Genomic DNA, 26,454 nt, shown 5'->3' with positions numbered 1-26,454 from the left:
CTCAGTGCTGGGATAAGAAGTATATTCAACCCTGGCCACTGGGTACTTTCTGATAATGAAATGTTGGTAGACATCATGTTGACTAGATTATCTTCTAGTTGGGTAATTACACAGATTTAGAAACACTGGTATGCAAGTCTAACTATTCCCGAAGCATTGTCTCGGTGAGCAGGTGGGGGGAGCAGAAAGAGCAAGGTTCTCACAGAACTGAGACTCCCTAAGCCTCCCTGTGGCACCCGTGCTCTCTCTCAGGTGAGGAAGTTCCATCTGAGAATTCCTGTCTACCCTAGAGAGAATGTTCCAGAGAGCGACTATAAACCTCTGCGGCCAAACTCAAGCTTTGGAGACAACTTCAGTTCGCCTCCAAACAGGGATGGCTGAAAGGAGACCACCATAAACTCATCAGGTCTGAATTTATTTCACCCAGGATGAGGGTGATGAAGAAACGTGCTTCCATGATACACGCGTCCGAGGATTCTTCCGGTCCTTCCACTCGGGGTGTTGCTGGGGCTACTGCGCCACTCGTGAAGGTTCTGCCTGCCGCTCAGGCGATGGCTCTGCCCCTGCCTTTGAGAGTCTGCCCTTGTACTCGCACGAGTTTAGGAGCCTCTGTAATATAGTAAGACGCTGTTAATCTCCTGCTTCTGCTCAAGCAGTACAACCTGTTTCAGGGTGAGAAGGGTTCCCAGTGACACTGGGTCTTCATGCTAAAGTGTAGACAGTGAAGTGAAAGGAACGCTCAGCTCAAATGCAGTTTCCCACAGCAGCCAGACCCACAGCCACAGGCAGGAGCAGCCCTGGGAAGCCGCATGCGCATTTCTATTCCTGCACACCACCTCACTGCACTTTGCAGGCACTTTGCTTTCCCTAAACTGAGTTTGTGGCGACTCTGCAGTGAGTGAGTCCCTTGATCACACATTCTGACTGTTCTTGTCCCACAGTCTGTTCTCCTCCCAACCTGTCAGGGGCCACTCCTCCCTACAGATTCACTTCTGGGCTTCAGGTCTTTGTTTAGTGTTCAGGGAATTTACCTAAAGTCTCTCAGTGACCTTGAGTATGGAGCTGCCTGGTGGAGCCTGGAGGACTGATCAGTGGGTTCAAAGAGTCCTATTCCCCACCCCCTCCCCAGGCAAAAGCACAGCATGTGTTGTAACCCTCACACCTACCTCACATTCTGAGGCAATGGGTAATAATCTCTTTCTAGTTTTCCAAAGTCAATGGTCTTCAGGGTCATAACAAAAAGAGGGAGCAACTTTAAGGTGAGGCTAAGGAACTGACTCCTAAGAGGAAGTAATGAAGTTTCCATCAACTCGCATGACCTGCCTTTGTCACTGGAAATAAAAGGTTGCCTTAGCAAACCTGGTTCTCTATTCGTTCTTCTGCTTTCTGTCCTTAGTGTTGGGCTCAGAACTTCTGAGAACTAAGGACTGCTTAATCCTCCCTCAGCAACACCACCAGACGGCTCCTGCTTGAGAGCCTTGTGGCAGAGACTAGCTAGTGGGTAGACTGGTGAGGAACACTGTCACCCAGAAAAGGAGTTCCAAGGACAAGCTGCTCAAGTGAGAGTCTCCTTAATATAATTCACCGCTTGAGAAACACAGAGTCAATTCATTACTCCCCTTTCTCCCTTTGATCAGCCCGTTTCTCTTTTCTTAGCTCTCTCTGACATCTGGAAGTTTTGCTATTATTTTTCCCCATCATAAGCTCAACTGTCAGTCTCTTGATTTTCTTTGTTTTCTAGATGCCACAGTTCTGTTTGGAAATGCTAATGTGCATCTTGAGATACCTGCTCCTTATCAGAGCAGTGGATTCTGGCAGGCTTCTTCCTGTATTGGTTCAGAAGGTGTGAGGCAGGTTCAGAAGGGATTCAGAATGATGGCAGCTTTATTATCAGTCCACAGGGATTTAGGAAGTCCCATTGACAGGCTGTTCTGAAGCTCATGGCTTGATGACTTATATCACAGTATTTGTGCTTGGGCAGTAGGGAAAGAGGCTGGGAAAGCATTTGCAAAGCTACCTAGGCTGTATAGGTTAAGAAAGGGCATCAAGGAGATCAAAGTCAGAAAACTCTGTTGTTTCTGTGGGTGAATCCTTCCAACTAAGTGGCTTCCATGGACGCCCAGGACACTTGTGGGAAGTTGCTTCTGGAAAATCAGATATCAGCTTAAATGACAGGCTATCTGGTTGTACATGGATATCAGGGATCAAATCATCATGGATCTCAGTGTCGTATGGTGATGTGGTAGCTTCCACACCTTCAATGAAATCTGAGTCCTGAAAACCATAAGAGGCAACAGTCGGCTGGGCTAGGGGAGAGTTCAAGGTGGGTCCTTCTGTCCTTCCCTGTCTCCTTGTAGATGTAGTACTGTCTTCAGAAGAGCTTACCAAATGCTCTGTTCTCTGGTCAGTGTGCTTCACATTGGTTTTGTCTTTATTTGTGTGTTTACCATGACCATGACTATGACCAGGACCATGACCATGACCATGTCCCACTGTATGTGTATGGTCATAGCTGTCTTCCCTTTGGTGTTTAAGATAATGAAGTTTAAGTTGTTGTCCATGACCAAGGCCATGTGGTTTCTGGAGTCCATGGCCAAGGCCAGGCCTCTTTGGGGGAAAAGGGCCATTGTCATGCCCATGCTCATGACCACCGTGAGTCTTAGCCTTTATTTGCCTTTCATGCAACCCGCCATGTCCATGTGTGGGTCCTTCATTTTCTGGATCCCTCTCTTCTTGCTCCCCGGCAATGTTAGGTGGACTTACAGTTCTTCCTTCTTTTGTTTCTTGTAATTGAAATGTCCGGAAAGGCGAAAAGCCTGGAGGCCTTCTCATCATTGTGGTCTACAGAGGAAGTATTGAGATGAAAGCATTTTGTTAGTACCAGGCTGTCGATGAAGGAAGAATAGAGTAAAAATCTGATAATGCCGTTCTGTATTACCATGGGTGAGTCTTTCCCAGATAGTAAATACTATCATTGTTGGTATTTAAAAGAGGCTCTGGGCTGCCTGCTCCCTCTTCTCTCTCTTGTTCCTGCTCACTTACCCCTTTTTCCTCTCCCCCCATTACCTTCCAGCCTCTCTCTACATACTTATGACCGGCCTCTGGTCCTTCCTCTCCCTCTCCCTCACCCTTTCCCTCTCCCTTTATCTCCCCATCTCCCTCTTCCTTTTTCTTCTATCTCTCCCTCCCCACCCTCTGTCTTTCTCTGTCTCTACTGTTCCCTCAACTCCCCACACCATGCCCTAAATAAACTCAATTCTATACTATATGATCATGTGCTTGGTCCCTCAGGGCAGAAGGATGCCATCCCATGGGACTGCAGAGCCACCCCTTCCCCTGCACCATAACCATACCTCTACCAAACATATGCCTAGTTTCTCTTTCTTATTATAAAACACAATAATATTACTTTTCTAGAAAATAAATTAACAATACTTCTTCTCTTTTGATTTTTCTTGATATTTGTAGGCTTTGTTTGTGGTTGTAGTCATCGAACTAAGAACCTTGTATGAGTCAGGCAGGTACTCAAGCACTGACCTGATTATTCTTCTTAGTATTACTCTAAGGCTAAGGGTTTCTCTTCATTTAGAAAAGTGGGTGGGTTGAGCCCATAATCTCGAGGGTGCTCAGTTTGATGACTGATTTCATTTCTCTTCCAACCATTGCTGTTATTATCTTTATGACTAAACTTTGTCAGGCTGTGCCACCATAGGGCCTGCTCACAGCGTGAAGGGAAGGCCTTTTACAGTGTGTTAGAGAGAATAAGAAATGACTGGAACCTGAACCAGGAAGGAGAGGGGGCTCTTTGCACAGAGGTGTGGCTTTCTGGATATGTCCCACCTTCCCCTTCACTAATGTGGGAAGGGCACGGTTGAGGCCAGTGTTCAGAGATGAAAGAACTCAGGCTCCACAGTCAAACATCTTCTGGTAGAAGGGGTCATGATGGAAAGGATGGGCTCAGAGTTGACCTGCACTCAACACTACACACTAAGTCCACTTTGCTGAAAATAAAAACCACAGCACCTGCCTCTCAGGGCCCCCAGGACTGAGGGGAATGTGCAGGGAGCTTGCTGTGCAGAGCCTGGGATGAGACTTAGTGAAGTGACTCAGTCTGGAGCCTCAGAGCACCTCAAATCTTAGTGTCCCATCACTGGCAAGTGACGAAGCCCTAGGTACATTAATTCTTAAAAGGACGGTGCAAGAGTGTGGCCTTTCAGATTTGAATGGTGTGTGAACCTCTTGAGGACCACTTTTAAAATGCAGTTTGGTGTTCATTAACCGTGGAAGGGGAGTGAATCCACGTTTCTCACAAAGTCCTTCAATGCACAGAGCACAGTAGTGCTCGGGCCTCAGGTGTGTCTTGGCAGTATGTGGGTTCATGCCCCGTTCTTCTCCTCACTACCAGACACAGAACTACAAGGGAACACTGACAATGAGTTAAATGACTGAGATGCTACCTGTTTTCTTTTCCAGCCATAAAACTCAAGATCATCATAGAAATGTCCAAATTCTTACAGGTTTAAAATGGTAGTCCTTTCTCCCAGTTTATTTCAGTAATGATTCATTTTCAATATTGATTTTTGGAACAGGTAGAACTGACCCCAAGCTGACCATATTTAAATCCTACCATTTGTAATGGTTGGCATTTGACAGTCGGGAAGACTTTGTTCTCCCAAGGCCTCATGTACACGTTAGCCTTGCAGTTGAGACGTTGCTAATCAGAAGACAAGAGAAAATAAACCAGCATTAGTCATGAGGCACATGAGCAAGTGACCCTTAGACCCTCACACAGGGACAGAGCTACTCACACCAAGGCGGTTGACCTCACAATCTGCTGTCAGCTCTGCGTTACTCTCCTTGGAACATTTGGTCTCTCTGGCTATGAACTCAATCACATACTTTACTCCAGCTACCACCTGCGATGTTAATTAGAACACAACAAGTATTTAATGAGGATTTCTATAACAAATTACACTATTTTTTTACTCAAGTGAGTTTAAACTTAGAATCTTGAACTTTTAATTATAAACTGATCATCTTAAAAAGTCATACTTTCAAAGCTCCCATTATCTGATACAACACTTTGTTTATGCACATATCTAAGATTTTTGTGGGTAATTATTGGGCCAACTTCCTTCATTAAGTAAAAACAAATGTAGGCTAAACGTTTTACTTTAATATGCTTATATTAATATATTAATTTTAATATATTAATTAACTAATATACAATATATTAATATTTAATATAGATTACATACCAACCAATTATATATTAATACAGTATATTACTATTTGATATATCAATTAATCATTTAATATATTAATTAACTAATATATTAATTTTAATGTTCAAGGGCTTCAAACCACACCTACCAAGTAACTCAAGGGCTTAAATTAGCACAATCTGAGGTATGAGAGGGAAAACTTAAAAAATTTTTAAACACTTTTTGCTGTCTTTCTGCCAAATACTGAATCAGAAAATTCTTACATACTTTAAATTATCCACTTAGGAAAACATTTAGATCATCTATTGGACTCTTATATTTTTGATATGAAGAAAGCTCTTAAATCTTTAAACAAGCCAGTTGTTGGTTAACAGGCCTATAATCCCAGCACTGGGGAGGCAGAGGAAAGTGGATCTCTGTGGTCAGCCTGCTCAACAGAGGAAATTTCAGGTTAGTCTGGCCTGTATAATGAGATTCTCTCTCAAACATGTTTTTAAAAAAGTAGTTAGGAACATATCTAATGAAATAATTCAAAGATGATTACAATGAAATTCTCTACAAAAGAAATTTCTAGATATTGGCAAAGGAAATTACAGAAGATACTAGACAATGGATATATAGTCCATGTTCTTGGCTAGGCAAAATTAATAATGTGAAAATGTCTAAACTACCAAAATTAATATACAGAATTAATGCACTATCTATAAAAATTCCCATGTCATATGTCATAGGCATAGGAAAAATATATGAATTTATATGAAATCACAAAAGACCAAATGGCCAAAGCAGTCCTAAGGAGTAAGACAATGCCAAGGGTATTATAATACTTGACCTCAAATTACACTATAGAGCCATAGTGGCAGAGACAGCCTGGGACTGGCACAAAAACAGACAAGAAGACCAATAGCACAGAAGAACCTGCCCCAGGTATCAACAGATGGGACTTTATGAAAATACAAAGTCTCTACACAGCAACGAAAACAACCAGCAGGGCCCAGAACCCACATGTTAGGAGAAAATCTTTACCAGCTACACTTCAGACAACAGCTGATATCCAGAATTAGCAAAGAGTCACAGAAGTTAAATATCAAGGGCAGATAACTGTCAATCAGCACAGGAAACAAACTAAGAGGCAGTTACTAAAGCAGAAGACTCTTCCCCATCAAACACTCAGTACAAAGATGCCTTTCCGTTTCTGCCTAACACTCCATGGTAAGAATCTGTTTGGCTTCATTTACACATTTCCATATTGTGTATCTTGGTATTAATAGTAGTGGGCATGTGTGAGTGTGAGTGTCTCTGTGGGGGTCGGGGGCGTACATGCAATGGCAGGCATGTGGAGTCAGAGGACAACTGTGTGGAATCGGTTTTCTCCTTTCCAGGGATGGGATTGAGGCATCAGGCCAGTGTTAAATGCCTTTATCATCTGAGCCATCCATGGCCCTGCTGAGCAGACAGACAATTTACCATGTCTTTTGCTCTTCAAAACGAAAGGACAATGACTATGGTCACATATGAAAGTTCTTGTTAGATTCCTAGAAATACAACTACTAAGCCTATTTCTTATTAGATTTAGAAGATCATGTCACACCACAGAAGCTTGCTTCTATCTTGATAACTTTTCTTTTTATTAGATAAATTCTTTAATTACATATTAAATGTTGTCCCCTTTCCTGTTCCCCCTCTCCCCAAAATCCCATAAGCCATCTCCCCTTCCCCAATCAATCCATCCCTGCTTCCCTGTCCTGGTATTCCTCTACACTACGGCATCAAGTCTTTCCAGGATCAAGGGCCTCTCCTCCCTTTGGTGTCTAACAAGACCATCCTCTGCTGCCTATGTGTCTGGAGCCATGGGTAACTCCATGTGTACTCTTTGGTTAATGGTTTTGTCCCTAGGAGCTCTGGGAGTACTGGGTGGCTCATATCGTTGTTCCTCCTATGGCGCTGCAAACCTCTTCAGCTCCTTGGCTCCTTTCTCTAGCTCCCATATTGGGGACCCTGTGCTCAGTTCAATGGCTGGCTGAGAGTGTCCCCCTCTGTATTTGTCATGCTCTAGCAGAGCTTCCCAGGTGACAGTTATATCCGGCTCCAGTCAGCAAGCACTTGTGAGCATCCACAATAGTGTCTGGGTTTTGTCACTGTATATGGAATGGATCCCTGGGTGGGGCAGTCTCTGGATGGTCTTCCCCTCACTCTGCTCCACCCTTTGTCTCTGTATCTCCTTCTGTGGCTATTTTGTTTCCCTTTCTACAAAGGACCCAAGTATCCATACTTTTGTTCTTCCTCCTTCTTGGGCATCATTTGATCTGTGGATTGTGTCTTGGGTGTTCCAAGCTTCTAGGCTAATATCCACTTATCAGTGAGTGTATTCCACGAGTGTTCTTATCAACTCTCAGCTTAGCTTGCGTTAGTTGAGTTTAGCTTAATTAAGCTTATCCAGGGAAGCTAGTCTTTAGATAGGATTATGTCCTTTAACACTCCAAGCATAGATGCCAGAGCAGAGCGGTTGGAGATTTCCCTTTTCTAATACAGCTACTCATTTTACAGATAGTGCCACAGGGATGATATTTTAATGGCCACACAGAGTCACCAAGGCTAGAGGTGATGGCAGAGCCGATCCTCTGTCTCCAGATAAAGGCAAATGGTCTTTATTGATAGAGGGTATCCAGGGCACAGGGAGCAAGGGGAGAAAGAACATGTGACAAGAGTGAAGGCTGTGTGTGTGTGTGTGTGTGTGTTAAGTCAGGATCTTGCTAAGTGTGTCCAAAGACCTAGAACTTGTGGCAATCCTCCTGTCTCAGCTTCTAAGAGCTTGGATTACAGGTGTGCACCATAAAACACAGCGCAAGATGTTTCTATGAGAGATGAGACTGAAACGTCAGAGACCTTCCCACCCTCCTTGTTTGTTTGGTTTTCTCTGTGTATCCTGGAACTCACTTTGAAGACCAGGCTGGCCTCAAACTCAGAGATCCACCTATCTCTCCCTCCCAAATAATGGGATTAAAGGTGTGCACCACCAGTACCCAAGAAAAACAGTGCCTTTCAAAGATACTTGTCCAAGACACTCAAGCATGCAGCACAGCTGGGACTTGGAATTTAAACCACCAAATCCGGTTGCCAAATACTGTTTCCCCAACCAGAGCCAAGATCAGGGATCATATTACCAATCGATCTATGCATAGGCTGCAAACTCCCATCTTTCTCTTTACAGACCTGTGATGTTGCTTTTCTCACGGTGTCAATCTTGAAATAGAAGGTATGATTATTCTCTGCATTTAGCTGTACAATCGAATGACCCAGTGCCTCCTTCAGCTCCGGGCTGTCTACAGGTATTTCCTTGGGGCAGCCGGGGCAATGCTTGGGCAGTGGTTCTACCAAGTCATGTCCTGAAAATAATCAGATTTAAAGTCAGTAGGTACACCCGAAGTGTACTCTAGTCTTGCTCCTGTCACATACAACTCCTGCATTCTCATTTACACAGGGTGTGAGGTAAGCAGAACAGGATTAAGGGAATGTTGGCCCTGAGACAGTCACTTCTCTTTGTTCTCCATGAGATCAGATGTTTAGAGTAGCGTGTTTGCCCGTGTTTACCCATAGGCTATAATTGCTTTGATTTTTACACCCTGATACAGGGTATTATATGTCTGAAGACAGCCTTGAATTCTGCATGTAGCAATTGATTGATCTAAAACTTCTGATGCCCCTGCTTCAGTTTCCTGACTGACATGGTTACAGGTGTATACTACCACACCCAGTTTAAAAATTATTTTTGATATAAACTATAGAGAAATATTTAACTTAGAGGAAAGTGATTGTAAACATAAAGGAATGATTCTCCAATGGCCAGTTTGGAGTCCCTGGACAGACACAGTGCAGCTAAGTAAGAAGAAGGCCCCGCCACTTCCCGTGTCTCCGTGTGTACTTTCTCACCTGGATAAAGGTCACAGCTCTGCGAGAAGTCGGCGATTTTGTTATCAATATTCACGAAGGCATTACCCCTACACTCACCATCATCCTGGTGGTTCAAAATCATAAACAGAAGTCATTGTGAAAGCAAACCACTAGCAAAAGTAAAAGACAGTATGTCTGCTTTACAAATCATTGCATCAGGAAAAGGAAGAAAAAGGAATAAGAGCATGAAAGCAGAGGAGAAAAAGAGAAACGCAGATAGCTGTGATACCTGTGCCGAGGAGGAAACACAAAGGGGGAAGAAATAGGATTGTCCACTGCACAGTGAAGCCTAAGTAAGTTATGTGTGCATGTGCGTGCATGCACGTGTGTGTGTGTGTGTGTGTGTGTGTGTACACCTATACAACATCTACACAGTGCAGGTGCCCATGGAAGCTAAAAAAAAAGGGTGTTAAATCTCTTAGAGCTGGAGTTACATGAGGTTGTGAGCTTCCAGGTGTGGGATGTGGCAGCTGGGAGCCAAACTCAAGTCCTCTGAAGGAGCAGGGCTTCCCTGTAACTGTTGAACCACCTCTCCAGACTCTCCACCGCACTTGATGAGACAGGATCTCTCATCGAACCCTGAGCTCATTGATTCCAGTAGGCTGCTGTCAAGTGAGCCCAGGAGTTCTGTCTCTGTCTCCCTGGTGCTTGGATTATAGATGTCTGCATGGGAGAGAGAGATGCAAAGACAAGCCTTTACTGACTGAGATATCTCTTCCCTGGCTCCAACTTTTGCTTGGTTTTCTTTTAGAGGCTGCTGAGCATATGGCCTTCACATGTATCTGCACAGGTGAACACACACACACATGTACATACATGCATACACCACACACACGAAGAAAAGAATGAGCAAAGAATATAATTACTCATCCATAAATTCAACCCATAAACTTATGAAAATATTTCCGCAAAATAAACACATTGACTCAATTACTGATTGAGAAACTAAAATATATTTAGCTACAAAATACTGAATTTTAATGCAATAGAATTTAAATTGATTTATTTAAGTAAACAAATAATGAATAAATGAAGAGTTTAAAAGATTTTAATAACTATGTTTATCACCTATAAAACTGAGGCCTTGGGCTGGAGAGGTGGTTCAGCGGTTAAGAGCACTGATTGCTCTTCCAGAGGTCCTGAGTTCAAATCCCAGCAACCACATGATGGCTCACAACTATCTGTAATAAGATCAGATGCCCTCTTCTGGTGTGTCTGAAGACAGCTACAGTGTACTTACATATAATAAATAAATCTTTAAAAAAAAAACTGAGGCCTTATTCTGAAGAATATAGACATATTATATAGACATAAATATCAAAGACAAAAATAGTTTAATTTTTGCTTTAAACTTAAAACATTAAAATGTTTGCTAAGGAGGATTGCCTTTGAGGGCATCACTGGGAAGGGAGTCCCTCGATCCTGTGGAGGCTCAATGACCCAAAGTAGGGGAATGCTAGGGCACTGAGGCGAAGTGGGTAGGCAGGTGGGGGAGCACCCTCATACAGGCAGGGGGAAGGGTGGGGCCTTGAGGAGGGGAAACTGAAAAGGGGATAACATCTGAAAGGTAAAGAAATAAAATAATCAATAAAAGATGAAAAATGTGTTACTAATGATCAAAAAATAGCAATAACTCAGGCATCCAAAGGTAGGAGAACTGTGGTAAAAAAAAAATCTATGGTGTCCTTGCTGGAATATTATTACAGTCATTTTTAAAGTTTACCAAGATTTCTAATGACTAGGAAAATTCTTAGGTGAGACCATAACATCTTTCTATGTAGCCCTACATGAGCTAGAACTCAGTTTGTAGAGCAGACTGGGTCTTGAACTCAGGGACATCTGATGTTTCTGGAGTGCTGGTAAAGATGTGTGTCAACACATCCAGCCTCTCTGCTTCCTCCCTGTCTTCCATCATTTGTATGTCTTTTTTGTTTTCTTTCTGAAATTGCATCTTTTCAACCCAATGATGGCCCCAAAGCCACTGTGCAGTTAAGGATGATCTTGAACTCCTAATCCTCCTTTCTCTATGACTCCTGTGAGTACTGTTTGTGTCCTGTTTTTTTTCTTCTCCTTAACATATTTCAATGACTTGCTAATATCACAGAAGGCTCAGGAAGCAGTATTAATCTATGGTCTGCTGTACATTGTATAACCATTTCCTAAGGATGCATATAGCATGTGTCTCAAATGTTTTACCATGAAAATTAGCAAAGTGTGATCTAGATTTCCCACCTTTCTCTCATAACATAGAACTCTCAAAGCAGAGGCACTGTATTAAGGAAATATCTACAATAATATTCAGGGAAGTTTATTTCTCTGTCACCTTGGCATTTACTGGTCACAGATCAGCCACTGACATAATTTCAATGACAAGATTGCATGCACAACAGAAGAAGATTCCCAGATGCTTTTATTAGAATGACAGGAGAAGAGAGAGGATGAGGAAACACCACAGGAGAGTTTGCAGGAAGAAGCTGCAACATAGAGGACCCTTTGTGACCATGGAGCACACATGAAGGAGGAGGAGTCCAGTAGAGTGTGATGACCCATCACCATGACAAATCCCATTCCTAATCCCTCACAGGATGTAAATATGCAGTCACACTACATATTTACATATGAATCCCTTGACCAGCAACTGAGGTCTTAAGACCCTGGGTAGACGAGTGTGAACTACTGGTGTTAAGTCTCAGAGCTTGACAGTCCTGGAAATACCATCAGCAAAATGTGAAAGATTATCATTAAATGTCTGCTACTTACACCATTGGGAAGGGACACACAGTCTCCAAGAAGAGAAGGAAAACGCTCCTTTGAACAATTTGTTTGCACAATTGAGTAGACAATGTCAAAATTCAGGCCAGCGACTACCTGAAATGATTTAGGTTGAATGAGTACTCGAACCTCAGGTTGAGTGATATTCACAGTGAGCAAAAGTTATAAACGTCTTTAAACATTGAACTGGATATGATATGTCCTCAAGAAATACAAACCACGACTATTACTTGGCAATAGTATCACTGAAAAAATATTGAGTATTGTGACTAACACATATACAGACACACACGCAGGCACATACAATATACTCCCATGACACTTCTAAGTAACTACTAATGTAAAATTATATGCATATATTATATGTATCTATATAATATATATCTTTAATATCATATAAGATATACATCAACGCAGGTGGATAAAGTACACTTCTCACACAGGAGCAAGTTAAACTAAAAGTAGAGATTGTTTGTCTCTAAACTGAGGGATTCTGAAGAAACCGAAATTCAAAGGACCAGATGAGCTTTCAGAAAAGCCCTGATAAAGGAGCCAATATAGGATCTGATTCCAAGCTAGGCCTGGTGGTTAAAGACTTTAATCCCAGCATCAGAGGCAGAGGGAGGAAGACTCTATTTGATTAAGGCTGCCTTGGTTTACAGAGTGAGTTCCAAGGAAGCCAGGACAGTGTATAGACTCTGCCTCAAACAAAGAAAGCAAACAAAGAAAGAAATGATCAGGTTACTAGATATTTCCACTGAACACCTCAAGGAGGAAGTGGGCAGTATAATTTAGGGCATACAAAGAAAGTCATGCCCACCTTTTAAAAAACAATTTAATATCCTGAGGCCATTTTTAATTAATGAAAGGAAGATAAAAAATATAGATTTGCTAAAACCTAAAAGCCAGAATGATATTCATTTTCCATTTCTGGGAAGAAAATATGGAATGCTGAGGGAACAGGAATGTGAGAGTTTTCCTTTCCTTTAATTTATCTCACAACTCACTTGGACCTCTGAGAAGCTCCCAGCCTTAAGAGTTATTCTCAGGAAAACACAGAACACTCCAGCACCATGCCACATGTGGCCAGGCAGGTCCCTCCTGCCAAAGGTTCATTGTAGGTGACAAAATGCCAGTCTAACAGATATTAACCACATTACATGTCATGAATAATTGAAAAACAAACCTGTCTATGGGCACTTTTTACTTTTCTGAGAGCAAAGAGGTGGCTATGGTCTGTGTTGTTGTTGAAATGTTCGATGGCGTGTTTCAGAACCGGCTCCAGGTCTGGGTTATCTGCCGATATGGGGTGCACACAACCCACACAGTGGTACTCGTCTGTCACTATGGGGCCCTTACCTTGACAAAGAACAAACAAAGAGACAGCATTAATAACTGAAACCGCATCTCGTATTCAAGGTCCTAAACCCATGAGACCATTTAGAAAGACCCTGAAAACTTGACTTTCTGTAACTCCTGTATGAGTTAAAGATGAGACTGTAGGACTCCTGTGCAGCCAGGGGCAAGATGGAGAGTGTTGGGAACAGTTATTTTATGCTACACTGTTTATTTCATCTTTTGACAGGGCCTCATATATTCAAGCTTGGTCTGGAACTGTCTATGCAGCGAAGGCAGGCTCCACGTGTCAGGTCTTCTTCCTCTGCTTCTCTCCAGAGGCTTCTAGGCCTGCTGTATGGACTAATGGGGATGGAACCCAGGCCTTCAGGCCTACAAGCTTCTCAGAACAGGGTTCAGGAAGGAAGTTGTGTGAGGAAAATTGTGAGTGCTTGTGAGAACACCAGGAGTACAAGACAGGAGTCTCGTGACCTCAGTTTCTTGCAAGCACAGAATTATCCTTGGAGAGATGGTTCATGCTCCTCCCAGATGTATCGCATAGGAATGGGTTTACTTCAGATTATTCATTATTGTTTGCTGTTGTTATTCAATTAAATCTTTAAACTCCCTTGTATGTGACTGTATTATTTAGGATTCCCTAGAGTCACAGAACTGATGGAATATGACTATATATTAAGGGACTTTATTGTAATGGTTACAGCCTGTAGTCCAACTAACCCAACAATGGACAGCTGTGAATGGCAAGTCGAAGGGTCTACAGTTGCTCAGTCCTGGAGGCTAGTTGTCTCACCTGGTTTTCTGTATAAGCTGGAATCCAGAAGAGCTAGGTTCCAACAGATGTGCTGGCAAGTAAATGCAAGCACATGAAGAAGAGTGAGTCTTCCTCTTCCAGTGTCTTTATGTCGGCCACCAGCAGAAGGTATGGCTCAGATTAAAAGTGTATACCACCATGCCTGGATCTGGACCTCGCTTAGTCCCAGGCTGACCTTGAGCTCAGATCTCCTTGCCTCAGTCTCCTGGGATTAAAGGTGAGTACTACCTTTCTTGGGCCTAAGCTTTTCATGGCCACTGTGCCTCTGGATCTCCATGTCAAGATTCAGGTCAGAAATGTGTGTCTTCTAGCCTCAAGATCTGGATCACAGGTGAGCTCTCCATTTCTGAATTGTAGTTCATTCCACATGTGGTCAACTTGACAACCATGAATAACCTTCACATTGACTTTATGGAAAACCATGATTTTGTCACATGTGGCTTCTCCCTGTGATTGTTTGTATACAGCTTGAACTCATGAGAGCCTTACTGAGCTGACCTTTCATAACCCTCAGGGAACACATGATCTGAAGTTTGAATAGAGGTGGTTACTTTCTGAGCCTGTAGTCTGCCTCATTTATCAGCTCCAGTGTCCCAGGTCCCACCAACATTAGAGTGGTGAATTTAGCTGAGCTGCATCATTAGGCCCCAATGTTAATGGATTTTCATGATCACAGTAATACATAACTCACCATTTTATAAAATGGAGCACATTACAGATACATCATTTTTTTCAAGGTTAATGAAAGCTCCCTGACACCTAACTATCTGATAAAGCCAGGCTAATGCTTTGGCTCCTGAGAAGAGCCCTCCCCGCTAAACAGGATTGTCTTTCCATTTTTATATCACACAGTTTTGTTAAACTTCTTTAGCATTCAGTGTTGCATCATCTAAAACAAGCCATTGTGAGGTAATGTGCTGGCCAGAAAGAATTTCTCTCTGTTTTCATATGACTAAAAGAGACTTTCTCATTGTCAGCCCGAGAGGAGCCTTTCTTTCCTTGAAGACCATCTGACCTTGCTATCCCCATGCAGGTGTTGAGCTATGTTCTAGGGAGACATTAAGTATCACATCAGTAAAGGGATGACGGTCAGGTAGAAAGGGCAGAGTATAGTCAGATAATTTCATGGGATGTGCAAGAGCTAGGAAGGACAGGAGGCCAGAGCAGGCTGAGGGAGGACATCTACGGAAAACAGGAGCACCCTGAGCTAGAAGGAAGAAGGTGGCAGGAGGCATCAACAGACATGAGAGGGGGAGGGGTGTAGGGGGCGGAGAGAAAGGGCAGATGGCCCTGAGAAATCAGGATGGGAAAGGCACAGGAGTGTGGGAGGTGGCATCTATTCAGTTTGCCAGAGTGTCCAGGGTGACACAGAGAGGGCCAGTTTGATGTAGGGACTGTTGGAGAGAGGAGGCTGTGCTCCAGGCAGGAGATACTGACCCTGTTTAGAGGCACTATCTACATCCAAAGCTCAAAAGTTCTTTGGCAAATCTGATGAGAGCTGTAGCCTCTCACTAGGAAAATGCAGATAATCAATATTTACATAGAATTTAGGATTCCCATAGACTCTCAGAAATGAAGAATATGCTGATGTGGAATGAGGAACCACCCCATGATTTGCAATAAAACAGTCACATATTTTTATAGGCATTTATATGAAATGTCCACGGCGAGAACCCTGTCCGATAGAGGATGGCTGCAGAGAGTGGTATGATCTACAGAGATGCCACCTCAGGATCAAAGGCTCTCTTATCTGTTGGGAACACACTTCCTGGAAGCCTACGGTCCTTGGATCTCTCCTCCCACCTGTCTCCCTCCCTCCTCCTCCCCTCTTTCCTTTTGAGACAAGAACTCATATACCCCAGGATATCTTCCAGCTTGCTCTGGAGTTGAGGATGAACTTAAAGTCCTAGTCCTCCTGCCTCAACCTCCCCAGTGTGAGATTTATAGGTGTGCACTATCATACTCACATGTAGTTGGATCTTAAATGTGCCCCAAAGTCCCCCAATTTGTCAGGAGCCATCATAAGATATGATGCTCTATCAAGCTAATAACTAGCAGGGGATCTTCCTGAGATGACCGCCTTAGATTATCATCTATGATGGAACTCCAGTAGGCAAGGCCCAGGAGAAAATCATTTTAGCAAAGATTCTTGCTATTAATATTCTTTTCCTGTTATTATTAAACATATATGACAATCACTAGGTATTATTGCCCCCTCTTTGAGAAGATCTCTACAGACTACTAAGATGCACTGTCTTATAGTGATAGTATATAGACAAACAGATGACTTTTCAATTCTTTATGATTATCCTGTAGGAATTCCTAAAATTATATCAGTATTTATTAAGCTCTTTTATAGTGGGACTGATATTAGGTCCTTTTCTGATAGTTAAAACTGCAATGAGAACTCTGTCTGTCTCCCAAGTGGGACCAGTTAATTGCTTCTACTACTCAGAGCATATTCTAAAAGATTGTAAAACCATTAACCAAAGGTCATAAAAAGGGAGCTAACAATTTATTATACGTGCTTGAACAGAAGATAAAATATTGACTGGTTTTATCTATACAAAACTTCACTAATACCTTAGTTATAGTTTTAAACTTTCAATGAACCTGTGGAACTGAGACAGGTGATGAATGTTTAGCCAGATAATTACTCCTAATGGGTATGCATGTAAACATTTTCAGTTGTAAACTTCTATTTCAGTTCATGATTTGAATTTATGTGTGAAATTGTAATGAACTTTTTAATGTGTGATCATGAAAGATGTATAAGTGCTGAGGACAAAGCGACGAGTCAGAACAGAGCTGAGGAGAACGTTTTTTAGATAGAACACTTGTTAGAACTGTATTCAAGAAGAAGTATAAACATAGTATTGGGGGAAAAGGCATTGAGAGCAATAGTATTATTGCGACGTCAGAGCAGGAGGAGAGAAGATTAGGAGAATGCACATGTGGTTCTTAGGCAAATGGATGGAACTAAGAACTTTCATCCTGAGTGAGGTAACCCAGTCATAAAACAACACACAGTATGCACTCATTGAGAAGTGGATATTAGCCCAGAAGCTCGGAATGCCCAAGATACAATTCAGAGACCACATGAAGCTCAGGAAGACCGAAGTGTGGGTCCTTCAGTCCTTCTTAGAAGGGGGAACAAAATTCCCATGGGAGGAGATACAGAGACAAAGTGTGGAGCAGAGACTAAAGGAAAGGCCATCCAGAGACTGCCCCACCTGGGGATCCATCCCATATACAGTTACCAAATCTAGACACTATTGTGGATGCCCACAAGTGCTTGCTGACAGGAGCCTGATATAGCTCTCTCCTGAGAGGCTCTGCCAGTACCTGACAAATACAGAGGTAGATGCTCTCAGTCAGCCATTGGACTGAGCACAGGGTCCTCAATGGAGGAGCTAAAGAAAGGACCCAAGGAGCTGAAGGGGTTTTCAGCTCCATAGGAGGAAATAACAATATGAACCAACCAGTACCCCGCACAGCTCCCAGTGACTAAACCACCGACCAAAGAATACACATTGAGGGACCCATGGCTCCAGCTGCATATGTAGCAGAGGATGTCCATGTTGGACTTTAAGAAAGTAGAGGCCCTTGGTCCTGGGAAGGCTCAATGCTCCAGTGTAGGGGGATGCCAGGACAGGGAAGCAGAAGTGGGTGGGGGGAGGGATGGGATAGGGGGTTTTGGGGAGCGGAGGGGAAATGAGGAAAGGGGATAAGATTTGAAATGTAAATAAAAACATATCTAATTTAAAAAATGACAAAAGAGAAAGAAAAAAATAAAGAAAAGTTTTCCTTTTCTGAGTCAGAACTCAGGGGAAAAAAAGGAGAATAAAGAATGAAATAACTTAGAAACTATAGGTAACATAAAAAACTAAGCGCAATATGCAGAATGCAGAAGGCAAGAGGAATTAAGAAGCTGCAGAGAGAAGGAGCAGGCAGGCTTCTCACCACAGGACAGAGCAGGTCTTCTCTTAATAACAAAACAGGCTTGGTCTTATTAAAGGAACAAAGCTTTCTTCTTACAAACTAGGGTTTAATTCACTTAGCATTAAGAGGTTAGAAGCTTTTTCTTTTTCTATGCAATAAAGATTGGGGCTCATTTTTCATCCAGAATGCCTGAGGTCTTTCTGCACTGACATGTAGGCTTTTGCTCCATATGCATATGTAAGTGTGAATGTGTGTGGGTAAGCATGTAATTGTGAGAGTGGGAGCAAGCCAGGCCCAACTGATTTGAATGGAAATGTGTAAATGCGCATGCGTGAATCTGTATATGAATTTACGAGAGCTTATGCTTATTTGCTTATGTAAAAGTTTTCCTTAGGTGAGCATGATTCTCTTGTCCTGGTATCAATAGAAGCTTATTGCTCCAAACTTCCCCTAGTGTAACAAGCAAGAGGCATCTGGACAAAAAGAAAAAGACTCTAACAATTAATCCATTGTTTAATCTCCTACTGTTTTAAGAAGATGTGCTAAGTGCCTGAGACTGCAGTTTCTGGTCTCAGAAGAACACAGAAGGCCCAGAACACAGCTACAGTAGCAAAGTAACTTAAACTTAGATAAGTACATTTTTGTTATTATACATCAACCATAAATATCTCATAAGACAAAGCCTTACCCTCTGCTGATGTTCTTCCCCCTCCACTGTCTCAAAAACAACCAACAAGAAAGAAGACACCCAGAGGGCTGTTCCCCAATTCAGGTAATTTGTTGCAGTAGCCGAAAGCTGACTTCAGACAGTAGGTTTGATCTAGTCAGTCTTGGGCTATGCTACTGATATCCTCACATTGCTAGCTGCTCAACACAACTCTTCTCAGGACTGTGTGGTGTATGGTACCTCTACTGCAGTCAGAAAACATTGCCCAGACATTGCATGTTCAGATTTATCGTCTCATTTCCTAGCACCCCATCCTATATCAAGGGTGCAGTTCTATTATGGCCCTTCTGAGTCAAGGAAAAGGAAAAGGCAGATGACAGAAATTTGGAATGAAGTGAATGAACAACTTCAGTTCCAGAACTGAGGAAGCAAAGGGAGGCGGATCTCTGCGAGTTCCAGGCCACCCTGGTCTAGAGAGCCAGCTCCAGGACAGTCAGCATTGTTACACAAAGAAACTGTGTATTGAAAAACAAAACATAACCAAGAACAAACAAACAAACCAACCAAATCAAACAAACCAGAAGTGCTGAGGTGTGGTCTTTTGCTATCTGTTGTAATGCTAAGTGCACCAGGGCCTGACTGTCCCAGAGCACAAACATCATGGCCCCACGTCATTTCTGATTAGTAAATAAAGATGCCAACAGCGAACAGCTTCACAGAGGAAACTTACGTGGGGTTTAGGTTTCCTAGGTTGGGGGTCAGACAGGGCCCACTAAGGAAAAGAAGGTGCAGGAGGAGAGGGAGAAACCACCCTGGCATGGGTGACCATAAAAAAACGTGTCTCTGTGGGCGGCCAATCGGAGTTAAGAGCAATCTAGATGAAACATAGTAATAGTTCAGCATTATTTATAGGAAAGTAGATTCTATCAGCATAGATGGTAGGTGGCTGCTCAGCATTTGTCCTGCTTAAGTGTATTGCAAATATAAAGGTTGAGTGTGTCTTTTATCCAGGAACTAAATGACCTAAGGTGAGGTAGAAACCCTGGGACAGGATTACATAATTTCTACAGGAAAGAAGGAATGATTCCAAACCAGCGCGCACCTCAAAGCCCACACTCGGCTCCATGTGGGATGCTGAGTAGGACTGAAGGCAGATTCCTGGTGCCTCATCCTTTGTCAGCCAGTCCAGAACCCCCACCTCCACCTACTCCCACTGACACAACACAGGGAGTTAGGATAGGTCTCGGGATGATTGACATGAGCCTGGGCCAATCCAAAAACTGGCCATAGTGCTTACCTGCCCAACATCTACCACAATCCCAACACTGCACATGCCATTGCCACCTTGTGTGTGTGTGTGTGTGCGTGTGTGTGTGTGTGTGTGTGTGTGTGTGTGTGTGTGTGTGTGTGTGAAGTGGCCTGGACTGGGCTGTATTCTTGGTACATAGGAAAAATTAACATCAATATTCCACAACCCTGGAATTCCACAGCTCCTACACAACAGGCCAGGTCCCCAGATGTATCGCCTACCTTGAGTAATATTGCAGATCTGGGCGGCTATGGAGAATTTATTTCCTCTCTTCCCCAAAGTTGCTTTGCATTCTCCAGTGGCCTAAAAGAAAAGAAAAGAGAAATCTAGTCTTTCTTTCTCTTGGAGACACCTAGCTAGTGTTATTATTAAATGTGGCTTTTTAAAAGAGAAAGAAGTAAGATTTTTCTCTAATAGAGTTTTAGTTTTGTTTTCTTTTAATTTACTCCTTCTAGTGCATGTGAGTGCTGTTCTTGGATGTGTGTCTATACACCACATGTGTACCTGGTGCCTGCAGAGCCCAGAGGACAGTGGCAGAAGCAATGGAACTTGAGGTACAGTGGGTTCTAAGTGTCCATCTGGGTGCTAAAACCCAAGCCAGGACTTCTCAAGAGCAGCAAGTGCTCTTACCCACTCAGCAATCTTTCCAGGCCATTAGCAAACTTGTGAGACATGAGAATGAATATTTATGTGACCTCCTGATTGTTCTTCACGGGTCAGGGGAGCAGCAGAGCAAGGCCTCTAAACTTGAGCCCTGATGTGGAGTTCTGTGACTGCTTCTTTGTCACCAAGATGGATGCCATGCCTCAGGACCAACAGGATGAGCTTCATCTTTGATTCCCCCTCAGTTTCAGTGGGTGCCTGCTCTTTACATAAACTTCAGTTTAACCTCTTAGAACATCCACACTGCAGGCTGCTAGTTGTTCCTGATTCCATGGTGCCTCCCACTGCCTCAGTTTACCCACCTTGTGGAAACAATACCACAAGTACTTAACAGGTTACTGTGGAGAGTCAGTGTGCCAATACACAGAAAGTGTCTAACAGAGCAGCACATAGTAGGTACTTACACAGTGTCTGTCGACTCTTAATGGTGAGCACTGTGGGATAGCTCTGTTTTGGCCTTCACTGTTGCCCACTGTCCTGAGTATCAGGAGGTATTGTGTGAAACTAGAGCTCACGCTGATGTGTGCCTGTATCTCTGAGAGATGGACTGCCGCTGCCAGACAAACTCTCTGAGGGCAGAGCAAAAGTGCAATCCTTTCTCTTAATCTGGAACACAGTGCTCTGTTACAACTGTGAGTGAGCCCTTGCTTAAACAAACACATGGAGGATGCTGACAGCCTGGCTGAGGGGAGTCCTAGCCTGTGAGAAGACAGACTTGCTTCTCAGGCAGCTGATCCCCTCTCACCAGTGCAAAGCAAACAGCAGGGGCTCCATCCAGTGTTTCCTTAAGATACTTACTGTTAACAGATCTTCTGTATAATGTATGTAGTTTCAGTCTCCTACAGTTTTAGTCTTCTACAACCAGTGACATCAATATTATCTCATTTGAACAGGATAAAGCACCTACTGAGGGAGGCCAAGCAGGAAACTCAAGATTTGTACTGGGGACCAATAGAGCTGAAACTCCCGTAATCTTCCTTCACTAGACCTTGAACTCCACCCAAATGTCTTCCTTTTGGCTTCCTGGGGTCTGATTCACAAGCTTTGGTTGTTTACAAGGACATTTCTGTTGATTGGACACACAGTTGTTTAATGATTGACATATTCCCAGCTTTTCTTCTCAAGAACACAGATATGATATGGATAAATTTTCTAGATATTAACAGGTTTGTGTATCTCCTGAATAAACTCTTTAATATATATCATCTCCTTAAAATTAATAATAACTGGTATCAGATCAGTGGACAACCATGTTGGTGTCTATGCACAACAGAATACCATTCTAGTATAAACAATTAAACCTTGACCCTTACAACATGGAAGGAACTGGAAATCAGCAGGTTAGTGAGCGCATCTAGGGACAGGACGTCAAAGGCTGACAGGGGGTGATGTCACCTAAGGTAGGAGCAGAAATGTAGTCACCAACAGTTGGAGGCTGGGACAGGTCAGGGCTGGCCAAGGATCACTGAGTGACAGATACACTGGGGTGGACACAGAGGGCAATGTTATACTGTTCACTGAGAACGGCTAATAGGACTTTGAATTTTGTCACCATGAACAGCTGATGACTGTCTGAGGTGACAGGGGACCCGGCTGTAAACAAGTGCCTGGGAACCAAGACTTCATGTGCCCCACACTGCATACACGGTCCATGGTGCTATGTCTCTTAACCCGTCTCATTGACATTTACATTTCCTAGCACCCTGAGGGTTGCATGGGGCAGGCTGGGGCTTTTTTTAAAATTGAATATCGTCTTCATTTACATTACTAATGGTAAAACCTTTCCTGATTTCACCCCTCCCCAAAGACCCCCAGCCCCTCCTCCCACTCCCTGCCTCCACGTATATGCCCCTCCATCCAACTCATCCGCACCTAAAGGGAACAAAATACTCACAGGAGCAATAAGGGAGACAATATTTGGAGCAGAGACTGAAGTAAAGGCCACCCAGAGACTGTCCTACTTGGGGATTCACCCTGTAAACAGTCACCAAATCCTGACACTACTATGGACGACAAGAAGTGTATACCAAAAGGAACATGCCACAGTTGTCTCCAGAAGGACCCTGCCAGAGCCTTACAAATACAGAGGCAGATGCTAGCAGACAACCATTGGACTGAGCGTGGGGTCCCCAATGGAGGACCTGGAGGGTGGTCCAGAGGAGATGGGGCTTTCTTATAAAGAGCACACTCACGGCTTCCTCAGCATCCTTGAAGTCACAGTCCTGCCAGTCGAGGCCACTCTGAACAGAGCAGTTGCCCTCCTTGATTTGATACGTGAAGGAATAAAATTCTTCAGAGCCATCCTAAGGAAAGTAAAGGTGACACCTGGAGTCACTCAGGGGACCCAGCAGCAAGTCTGTGCACCCTGACACATTACATACACCAGTCCTGAGCAGACTCAGGGAGAGCCGTGCTTATTAAAATATAAGTGTTTACATTTGCATAAATATTCCTTAGAATGATGTTTATAATATGCTTACATTCTTAGTTATTTCAAAGCAGTATCCACAGCATTATCCATGCCCTCTTTTATGTAAACCCTGGTTCACATGTACATATATGAACTCAACATGTCTGGTTGAAACTGGGCATAGGACTAAGACTGGAAACCCAGTCTTAAGACTTAAGTCTAAGACTGGTGGATTGAGACAGGAGATCCTTGAATTCAAGGCCAGGAGCGCTTCATGACCTTGCACAACAAAACTCCCATGGGCCCCATCTGTCAGTCAGTGGAGACTCTAGGGGACTATGGTCCTGAGTGGAGGAAGCCGACTACAGGCCGTGCTGCCCTGAGAAACTAAAGACTTCATTCACCTTCTGAACCACAAACGCCTATGTCTCTCTCTTACAGCTTTCTTTAATCCTCATGATGTCAAAGGATTTGTTTTATTTTTTTTCTTTCTGAAATAACTTGAGACAAAGAAATGCAATTAAGTGAAATTTATTTATTGAAAGCTTTTTAAATTTTAATTCTCAATTTTTATTTTGAGAGTAGGAATGTAAGCCCAAATGAATGGAGGTATGCCGTGTGTGTCTAGTACCCAGGATGGCCAGAAAACATGCCAAAGCCCCTGGAACTGGAATTACAGATGGTTGTGAGCTAACATGGGTGCTGGGAACTATTCGTTCCCAGGTCCTCCCTAAGAGAACCACCGAGCCATCTCTCTAGTCTGTAAACTCTATTTTTTTTTTATTTATTTATTTATTTATTTATTTATTTATTTATTTGGTTTTTTGAGACAGGATTTCTCTGTATAGCCATGGCTGTCCTGGAACTCACTCTGTAGACCAGGCTGGCCTCGAACTCAGAAATCCACCTGCCTCTGCCTCCCAAGTACTGGGATTAAAGGTGTGCACCACCACTGACCGGCTGTAAACTTCATTTTTAAAAAATTCTTAAAAATTGTTTTTCTCTAATCTATGCATCCTTCTTTCATTTGTTTCCTACCTGAGTGAAATGACAAAGCAGTAAGAATATAGGAAAACCCTGCTAAAGTGCACTCTGGATGGAAGTTAGTTGGTAAATTCCCGGCCTTGCATTTTCAGAGTTTGATTCCCCACTATCACATAACCCTGGCATGGGGCACATCTCTGTAATCATAGTACTAGGGAGATGGAGACAGGAGAGTCAAAAGTTTAAAATTATTGTCAGGTACAGACTAAGTTTGTGGCTAGTCTGAAGCCACATGACACCCTGGCTCAACCTCCCAGGCCCCTCTTTTCTTATGCCCTGTCTCCATCCCCATGTGGAACTCTCACTTATGGCTGGGAGATGGCTGAGTTCACAGATGCAGTGGATTCTCCTGCTGCAAGCTGACTGAGTTGCTGGATTTCCCGCTATGCCTGTCCCTTTCAAACATCTCCATCTACTTCAGTGTCTTTCTTCCTGGGATACTGCTCTAAAGACCACCCAGGAAGCTTAGGGACTAGCCATCTGTAGCCTTCTACCCCTATGCCCCAGAGCACCAATTACCAGTGGTTTCACCAGAAAGCTGTCACTCACCGTTTTAGTGCCCTCGGTCACTCGGTACAACACAAACTGGTTGCCGCTTTGTAACCCAGCGTTATACTTCTTCAGAGCAGTATCCACAGCCTTAAATACAGTCTCATCATTGCAGTCAATTTCCTGGGCGTCATCTTCCTGTGTTAAACTTGGCAAGAATCTGGAGCAGAGGAGCAGGATAGTAATTAACTTCATGATTTAAGGTTCCCTCTAGGATTGTAGGGATTGTTTTGCCAAGAACAGGAAACCAACTCAGAAGCAGCTTTTAGCAGCCTCCAGTCTCTGACCTCGCCTGCCTCTGCTCTCCCTGTCTATTTGGATTCCTGCAGTCACCCTTGTTTGTCCTCTTCCCAGAGAGCAAACAGGACTCTGCTCTATGTCCAACCAGGTATGGAGGTGGAGCATTGCAACATGGGGTTGTTGACCTACTGTTTGCCTTTGGAAGGAATGTGGGAGCACAGAGCGTATGTCTAAAACATTGCCCAACTTTTTCCACTGAATTACAGCAGAAACCAGTAAAAGGAGCTAAAACCAACAACCATTTCCAGTATCCTCTTGCTACTCTTGGCCCAGTTACAAAGGTCTCTGCATATGTGAACAATGAGGACAGTGTAGAAACACCTTCCACACATCATTGCTTGTGGCATGTCTGGCTGTACAGACACAGGGTTTTGTTTGCTCTGGTGTGTTCCTGAAAAGCACAAGTGCAGGAACATCAGCCAAGTGCTGGGAGCTCCACCCAAGACACTGGCACTTCTGACAAAGCATGGGCATCCTGTCTGGCCCCTGGACATGCCAGCCTCTCTGCTGGGTTCTATTGGTCTTTGTGAAGAAGGGGCAGAGCCAGGAGATTCTCACCTGATTCAGTGCTTGTCTCACAAGCCTCAGGCTGACGACCATAGTTTGAAGCCAGGAGGAGTTCAAAGAACACCTCTGGATGGTGACACACATTTGGAATCCTGCTATTCCTACTTTAATTCAGAAGAGGAAGCCCAGAGGATCACCAGGAAGTTTCGGTGCCCTAGAATGTGAAGGCAAGAAAAGCAAGGAGACTTGTCTTACCAAGGTATCTGGCGAGGCCCCCACTCCTGAGAGCTCTCTGACATCCACAAGTGGGCTGTGGCTTTGTGTGCCTGCACACAGATGTTCTCATCCTTTCTCTGTCTCTCTCACAAATACACATAATAATAATAATTATAATAATAATAATAACAATAAAAGAATAAATGAAAGGGAAGGAAAGACAGAAAGAGGGAAGGAAGGAAAGAAGAAAGAGGAGAGCTGGGCGGTGGTGGCACACACCTTTAATCCCAGCACCCTGGGAGGCAGAGGAAGGTGGATTTCTGGGTTCGAGGCTAGCCTGGTCTACAGAGTAAGTTCCAGGACAGCCAGGGCTATACATAGAAAAACTGTCTTGAAAAACAAAATAAAACAAAACAAAACAAAACAAAACAAAATAAATAAATAAATAAATAAATGAGAGAGCTAGAAATAATTAATAAAAGTAAACAGAAATCTCAAAAGTTGAATTCTGTGTGGTTGATGGGAATTTCTAGTATGAGATGGAGTCCGACTGAGGGGCCTGGAGGCTGTTGTTAGAGCAGGGTGTTGTCAGTGTGGGTTGAATGGGGACCTTGTAGAAGTGCAGCAGGAACAGGCGCTGGGCCACAGGTCCTACGTAATGCCAATGTGGATCGACCCGTGACTTTCTATGTGACCCTGTCTGTACAGGTGTGTGCCTATATGCTAGTGTGC

At 43.4% G+C, this 26,454-nt stretch overlaps 1 protein-coding gene across 3 annotated transcripts; it reads right to left on the bottom strand.

Annotated features, from left to right (window-relative positions):
* Window positions 1–416: 416 nt before the first annotated feature.
* Window positions 417–25,019, bottom strand: LOC127665785 (kininogen-1-like). Of its 3 annotated transcripts, none has more exons than XM_052158321.1 (11): window positions 24,700–25,019; window positions 22,889–22,999; window positions 20,255–20,336; window positions 13,135–13,307; window positions 11,937–12,044; window positions 9,156–9,240; window positions 8,439–8,611; window positions 4,809–4,916; window positions 4,628–4,714; window positions 2,764–2,841; window positions 417–609 (listed from the first exon to the last, which is right to left on the bottom strand). In XM_052158321.1, exons 1-11 carry the CDS (start codon window positions 24,892–24,894, stop codon window positions 511–513), a joined length of 1,299 nt encoding a protein of 432 aa, XP_052014281.1. In that variant the 5' UTR covers window positions 24,895–25,019; the 3' UTR covers window positions 417–510. The 3 variants fall into 3 exon arrangements, with proteins under 3 accessions (XP_052014281.1, XP_052014282.1, XP_052014280.1); XM_052158322.1 differs by lacking the exon at window positions 417–609 and adding an exon at window positions 1,861–2,144; XM_052158320.1 differs by lacking the exon at window positions 417–609 and having other exon boundaries at window positions 1,950–2,841.
* Window positions 25,020–26,454: the final 1,435 nt, after the last annotated feature.

This window comes from Apodemus sylvaticus, chromosome 15 (genome assembly GCF_947179515.1).
Source record: "Apodemus sylvaticus chromosome 15, mApoSyl1.1, whole genome shotgun sequence".
NCBI lineage: Eukaryota > Metazoa > Chordata > Mammalia > Rodentia > Muridae > Apodemus > Apodemus sylvaticus.
Note: the sequence above shows the minus strand (reverse complement) of the source record. Positions and strands in the feature narration are given on the sequence as shown.